Genomic DNA, 7,382 nt, shown 5'->3' with positions numbered 1-7,382 from the left:
AAAAAGAAGGTATACAGAACATGCACTTTCAGCAACAGATTGATGAAATGGCGAAGAATCCCCTGGATGAATCCGTTTTTCAGTTCGAGTGCGTGGTGGGAGAGGAGGCCGGGGTGTTAAAAGCTCGTCTCACTCCAGTTCTCCGTTCTCCAGTCTCTTCTTCCCAGCAGCGTCTTCTCCGTCCCCAGGTAATGTCATAATGCTCCGTCTCCGTTACCGCCTTCGTAACCTGCAGGAGAAAACGTAACGCGAGATGGAATAAAAGCTGGACTTATTGAATTGTCTTGTTAAGGGATCAAATTATAGGCAACACAGAAAGGGTTTCTGTTACAAAAGCAGAAGCGGAAAAGCAAAAGGTCCTAATAGTTTAAAGTGAGAGTAAGCCCAGACGTCTGGGCTCAAGGTTTTGATTTCGTGGCGTTTCGCATCCCGATCTGATGAAAGGTTACCAATGCCCAGTAATGAAGTGCTTTCTTTCCCAAGGACTCACATTTAATGGGATGCATGGCCATGACAATAAATAAAATGTTCATTTTTTATTGCTCTGTTGAAAGTCTTTCCTCGGACAACGACAGTCTGACATTTAGGAACCTTGAGCTCGAGCCAAAAGCGGCCTCCCATGCTTCCTTCCTTCTTTCCTTCCTTCCTTCCAAAGCTGCTTAATTAAAGGACAGTTTTCTTTTGCCACGTCTCTGTGAGCAATTTTTCGCCTTTAGTAATGCCTTCAGCAAGTGACATGCAGGTTGATTAGGTAGCAATTGACTACCCATCATAAACACTATCCTCTCATTAACACTGATGTCCTGTGTGTAGAAAGCTGTTTAAACAGCCTGAACATGATGTTACACTGGAGTTCAAATCAGAGGGAATTAAGAAGATTTTGTAAAAATAAAAATAATAATAATTAATAAAAACAAAAAATCAAGCCCCGTCATGTACATGAGGTAAATGTGTGGCTTCTGATGGGCTCCCATTTTGTGTAGTTGATGCAAACTGGGATTAATGCGCTATAATGCAGAAAAAAACTTTTACCCTCCTACTGACTTTCTTTGGATGAAAACTCAATGTTCTATTCATGGTCTTTGATTGCCTTAAATCCACATAATTATATGACAGCCTGACATATAAATTTGTATCAAACTATTTATGCTAACACAGCAAATGGAGACATAATACTAGAGTCAAGATGCTGATTTCTGATCCCTGATTTTGCAAAGCTGAATCTCTAGGTTAGATTTTAGCCAATCCTGACATCTCTTGATGAATGAGCAAATGAAAAAGTGTCCAGTATCAGCAATAAAAAAAATAAAAAAAGAAAAAAAAAGAACATTAGAAACATCCTAAAGTTAGAGTTGTGTCTCTGATGACTGAACATTGACAAACATGCAAAAACTAAAATCTTCCTGGCTATGGGACATCAAAACTCAAAAAGTAAAAAACAAAAACAACCCAAAAACACCATATTTAATTTACAACTTTACAAGACACATTGAGGAACATTAATGATTAACGTTTGTTCTTGTTTAAAGAGATCCATTCAAGTGGAAAGAAAAACAAAACAAAACAAAAAAACACTAAAACTGAATAAAACTAGCTGTGTCCAACTGGACATTTTAAAAGACTTTGTGCTGGTTAATTTTTCTGTTTGATGTAACTATAGAGTAGCTTCCATGCGCCTCTCTGTGATTATGAATTATTTATATGGGGACCAGAGGTGATGTCACACTGTGTGCGTATAAGAGAGAGGGTCGTGTCAGTGTGACACAGCTCTGCAGGTTAAAGAGGATGTTACGACTACTTTAAAACAAATACAAAAGGATTAGAGTTGAAACAGAAAGTCTCTTGAATCAGCACTTAGCATGCTGAGCGTATGCTACTAAAGTCAGTATTTCCTGTCGACTGTTACAAGACAATTAGACTTCTGAAAGATGGTCATCTTCTCCCAACCCAGCAGGATGGAAACGCCTAAATGGTCAAACAAAGCAACATCAGTTTTATACTTTTATACATTCGGCTTCCTGAAGAGAAAAAACAAAGCAGCAGCCAGGAAACTTCATCTGCCTTCATTACGAAATGCTTCAATTAAGCTAAAAATAATTAACTTTAAATCTTCCTCCCTCAGTGGCAACTTCCACACCAAAGAGTGTTGTTGTTTGAGTGACATGTTGACATGTTTCCCGATTGGATAAAAGACTGGGTTTTCAGTCAACCGATTTCTTAGTGGCTCTCTATAAAGGAGCCTTTTCTCATCCATCGATATCACTCAAAATGTTTTTATTCTGGGTTTGTGTTTTAGGGGGAAAAAAAAGTCAAAAAGCTAATTTTCCACTTTTCTACCAATCCAGAGTATGATCTGTTGTTTGACATTTTTAGGCTTTCATATCAAAGACTGGCTTTCTTTTTCTCTTGCTTTCAGTGACCGCTTAACATTTTAGACGTTTAGATAACGTAAATGACAAATCTGGAACGAACGCCGGTCGTCTCCCTTTGTTTCTTCAAGTGTCTGCAGGAATTTCAATTTAAAATTCCAAACATTGGGAGACAAAGCCGTTTTCATCAGTCTTCAGAGGAAAACCTAATGGTGATATTTTACTTTTTCCACCAGGCAGACGTGTCAAGTATTGATCTGCAAGAGGGAGAAACTGAGACCTCGGTGTAATAACTGAAGCAAACGGTGCGAGAGCACTGAATCCCTGATATGACGGATCACAGAGGGCGATCAGACCTTTCATACTTGAGATAATTAGCTCTAATACTACAAAGTCAAAGATGTGCAACCTCAATGTGTTGAAGATTTTCTGCAGCAGAATTTTAAGATGCGCCGCTCTGGATTACAAGGGAAATTGGCAGTGGGCTTCGCCTCATCATTAGCATTCTTTCAGTTCCAGCAACCCCGAGGTCGACGTCTCCAGCACCGCGCTGCTCAGAGTGGAAAATGATGATGAATCAGCTAAACTCGTCTGCCAATTATCACAATAATGGAACCAAGGAAAAGAATTAAGCACGAGAAGTAAAAGGTGGAAATGAGGAAGTTGGCGTCTGCTTTGTCACCGGAGGGTGCTAATGGAAGTGAGACATGCCTGGAAATTAGCCAGATTATTCCTTTAAATGCTATTCTATGGTCTCTTACTTTGATCAATCATTTATAAAGCGACTGTGCGGCCTTGCTTTTAATGCGCAGGGTGTGACTCGTGCGTGAGGGGCTTAATAAAAGCGAGCTTGAGCAAAAAATAGCAAACACTGAAAAGTGAAAAAAAAGAAAGAAAATTTTTTGTTCAAAAACACATGCAGTATAAAATCGGGTGGAGGGCAATTAGTGGTCACACCACATGCATCAGAAAGGGAATGGAGCAGATACATACACCCAGCAGGGAAGTCCAGGGATCTGTTTCTGTACTGGGGAAAGGTGGGCTTTTTCACAGGGAACCTGCGATCTGAGGGCCTCTCCAGATCACAGGGCATGTCTCTTTCCATGCCTGAGAGGGGAAATGTCAGGAGACATACACAGAGTGGGGTGTGGGAATTAAAATAAAGAAAAGGAAGAAATAAAGGTGGAGGAAGCGATAAGATGCCAGCACAGTCTAAAGGGTTGGGAGAAGCCAAAATAACAGACCCATGCTGAGTTCATTAGGTACAGAAATGAAAGGGAAAAAAGGCATGATGACACTGTTTTAAACAAATGTAGAGAGAGATGCATTTATACTCCAGCATGCACAAAGGAACGCCACAGCAGGGGGCCGGAAACAGACCATGTCAGAGGAGCAGTACCTATGTCAAATGAGTTGGACTTCCTGGTGTGATGGGATGTTTTGGGGAATCCATTATGATCTGCTTCCTCATCTGTGGGTGTATACGGAGGGGGTCATCATCATTATTCACCACATTCTGCCCAAATGGTTTACTATCTTCATTTAAGAACAGGATTCATCTGTACGAGTAGAAATGAAGGTGATGAATAAGAAACATTTGACTTCTGCTGATCGGAATGAGGAGAATGTCTGAAAATCTTCAATAATAATAATAACATGAACTACAGACGAAGTAAGAATGGACATTCAAAAATTAATTTGAATCGCCTCAATTAAATATGTAACGGTGATCAATTTTAAAACACTTAACTTGATACACAGAAACTGCTCTCAACCTCTGTGGATTTTTATTAAAATATATTCTAGGATGTGGTAGCAAAATAAACGGTGAGGTGTATATACAGCTGCCAATATCTAATTTTAACTAAAAAGAGTTTTAGTTGGAAAACAGTGACTCTGCTTTTGTAACGGCAGAGTCAACATCGGTTTACGGCTGCGTCCAAATTGTTCACACCTTAGTGAGGATTATTAGGAAACCATTTTCTAAAAACGGTATTAAAACTGTCAAATCTAGACAGTAAACATGTTCCAAGGTGCGACATAATTTAAAAAGTAAAGAGAAAGGAGCAGTGTAGTGACTCAATCAATGTAGGAAGTGTCTGTTTGTAATGATTATACTGTTTCACCATTTTTTTCCTGGTATTCAACCTATTTAACAACGTCCAGTCTGAGTCACAGACCACGGGGTTAGGGTGTTGGGGAGCCGTTGTTCTGCAACATTTAGGTACATCCCTGGTCCAACATGTCTGATTTAGCATATTTAGACAAACTTAGTAGATTCAGGTGTTTTGAAGACACATCTAAAGTTGCGGGACTCCGAGGATTGAGGACCTGAAGTTTGAAACCTCTGGTTTGGAGACCAAGTTTCGTCTGAAATCTAAGATTCGAGTCCCGATCTCTGGCTACGACCATTTTAATAATACCGTGGCTGATGACGGTGGGATCGGCATCCTCTAAGCCAAGGCTCCTTGTCTCGCTGCTCACGTTGTCATCAGACGCCGTCTGAGCCGGAGGCGAACTCTTCTGGTCGTTGTTCTGTTCTTCGAGACTCGCAGGAATTTTCGGTGAAGTCCTGGTCATTTCCGGAGAGGTCTTGTCTCTCTGGAGGTCTACACTGGGCTAGCAGCAGAGGATATCATGTGTTTATTTAATTTTTCATGTCTATTGGCCTGCAGCAGAAAAAAAAATAATTAAATCCTATTTATTTACCACATACCTTTTTGGGAATGAGAGGACGCTGTCCCTCTGGTCCTCGCCCTCTCTGCTTCTCTTCCTGCAGTCTTTCACTCTGTTCTTCTCCCTCTGGCATTCCTGCCTCTTCTGGTAACAAAACCACAGGAAACTCCATCAACTCTGTGATCAATCAAACCTCTGTTTCTGATTCAAAACCAAAAGCCCCGAAGCAGAGACTCTGACAGAGAGACTTTATGGGTTCCGAGACGCGAGCCATGGCTGAAGAAAAGAAACGCTAAAGTAAAAACAAACCACCTGTAACTATAGATCAGAAAGCTGCTCAGTTTTTAAAAGACAAACAAGTTATTCAGTCCATAAAAGCCAAATATTTGTGCATTTCTGTTGCTTATTAATAATTTGCTATTTGGGATTCCAACCTGCAGTGAAGACTGCAGCCAATAAACTGCCAATAGTCCTCGACTGTGACTCTGTGAATCTGGAGAACATCCAGATCATGTCTGAGTCATTAAATCACTTCATTGTACGCTACCACAGCCTTACTCTATCCAGCTACCAGCTCATTCATTTAAAACAATTTCAAACAATTCTGACGAGGCGCAGTTCCCAGATGAAGCCTCTACGTTTAGACCTGACAGCTTTTCTTTGTGGCTACGCTATAGGCAAAGCGGATTGTCTCAGAAGGTTGCTCTGCATGTTCAAGTTCGCATTTCAACCAGTTTGAAACTGTGAAGTATGCAGACCCTTGAATCCCTTTGCATCCACATGATTCGAATTTGAAGCGGTTCAAACAAACCGAGGTTTTTTTAGGCAGACCAGAGTTTGCTTTTTTCGATTGTGCATTCAGAACTCCCCAAACAACCTGGACTTTCTAGGTAAACAAACTAGAGCTAGATTAAAGCGTACTAAGCAGGGTTATTGTGAATGCACCCTTAATGTGAGAAGCTGTAATTGCAGTTAAAATGATTCCAGAAAAAGAAGGCTAAATACAAATGGATGATACACTTGGCTTTTAACTTTTTTTTTCCATACTTCACAGTCACGCCCTTCCTTGCAGGCATCTATCAGAAATCACGCTTTTGCAAGACGCTGCACACCACAGAGGCTTTCCCGTCTCCAACAATGTGTCTGCTGACAGATCAAACTCTATTTGCCGTAGAGGTTGCAGTACCTGAACTGTCCTGCAGATGTCTCTGCCTCATCACAGCCAGACTTGGCTTGGAGCTGTGCGGAGGCGGCTCCGGCCTGGCGCTGCCGACGCCGCTGCTCTGGACATCTTCTCCCGCCTCGGTCCGCGACTCAGTCAGTGGGACGATCCTCTCCTGCCTGGCCGTCTCCATCTGCCTGTCCGTCTGGTGTTTGGAGGACGCCACATGTCCGTTACTCCGCGGATCTGTCAGGGCGTCCGAGATGGCGTTTGATCCGTCGGCGCTGTGCTGCAACGACTCTTTGATGTCGCAGGTGCTGCTGCTGTCGGAGTCCTCGATTTCCGCCCCGATGCAGCTGTACACCATGCTGACCAGATCTGTGGACTGCAGCACAGGGGGAAGGCCGCACGCAGAATCCCAGTTAGGCAGAATCATATAAATGTTTGCATCGTTCACACTCGCAACTCTGCTTTTTGTGGACGTCCTGGAAAGATTTTGTTGACAACAAACCGAATACCTATTATGATTCCAAATATCTAATTATTGAAAGATTTCTAACTTCACCTGACAAAAGGGAAAAGAGTCGGAGCAGACATTTTGGTTCTGTAAGAGTGTGCGGCAGAGATTTAAGATAAGCCTTAATGTCTATGTTTCACACAAGCAGCTGCACAAATCCCAGACATAAAAACGCTGGGAATAGCAGGTGGTGAGCACAGCAGGCAGCTCTGCTCCATGTCATCACATGGGACTACAGAGGTGGGAGCAGGGTGCTCAGGAACTGACATCTTCATTATAAAGCAAATTTAAAGCCTAGCTTTTATTGTTCTTTATATTCCTTCTTTAATCATGCAGTAATCTTCAAAGCACCAACTATTCTTGAAATCTGATTGGCCACCCTGCCTCTTCCCCACCATATGTGTTCGCTTGTTCATAATCCATCTACGTCAGTAGATGACAGAAATGCTCCTTTTCACAACCGCCATTAATTATTTTGTCGTCGTTGATTATTTCAAGTTTATATATAAAAAAAAATTAAAAAAAGGACATTACATATCAATTAACATTTACATGTTATACATGAGATTATAGCCAAGTGGCTAATTTCCATCCCCAGTTCCATTAGCAGGTTGATGTACTGCATATGGTAGATGAAAAAGCAGCTTCAGTCTACTAC

At 41.6% G+C, this 7,382-nt stretch overlaps 1 protein-coding gene across 1 annotated transcript in view; it reads right to left on the bottom strand.

Annotated features, from left to right (window-relative positions):
* Window positions 1–17: 17 nt before the first annotated feature.
* LOC103138444 (leucine-rich repeat-containing protein 16B-like) overlaps window positions 18–7,382 on the bottom strand; it is a 116,812-nt gene continuing 109,447 nt past the window's right edge. Inside the window, exons 25-30 of the mRNA XM_016671783.1 lie at window positions 6,232–6,592; window positions 5,086–5,189; window positions 4,793–4,988; window positions 3,769–3,840; window positions 3,363–3,476; window positions 18–229 (exon numbers count right to left, since the gene is read on the bottom strand). Coding sequence (XP_016527269.1) covers window positions 195–229; window positions 3,363–3,476; window positions 3,769–3,840; window positions 4,793–4,988; window positions 5,086–5,189; window positions 6,232–6,592 — 882 coding nt within the window. The 3' untranslated portion in view covers window positions 18–194. The remainder of the gene's footprint in view (window positions 230–3,362; window positions 3,477–3,768; window positions 3,841–4,792; window positions 4,989–5,085; window positions 5,190–6,231; window positions 6,593–7,382) is intronic.

The sequence above is a fragment of the Poecilia formosa genome, unplaced genomic scaffold (genome assembly GCF_000485575.1).
Source record: "Poecilia formosa unplaced genomic scaffold, Poecilia_formosa-5.1.2 Scaffold51, whole genome shotgun sequence".
Lineage (NCBI taxonomy): Eukaryota > Metazoa > Chordata > Actinopteri > Cyprinodontiformes > Poeciliidae > Poecilia > Poecilia formosa.
This window is presented reverse-complemented; position numbering and strand designations above follow the sequence as displayed.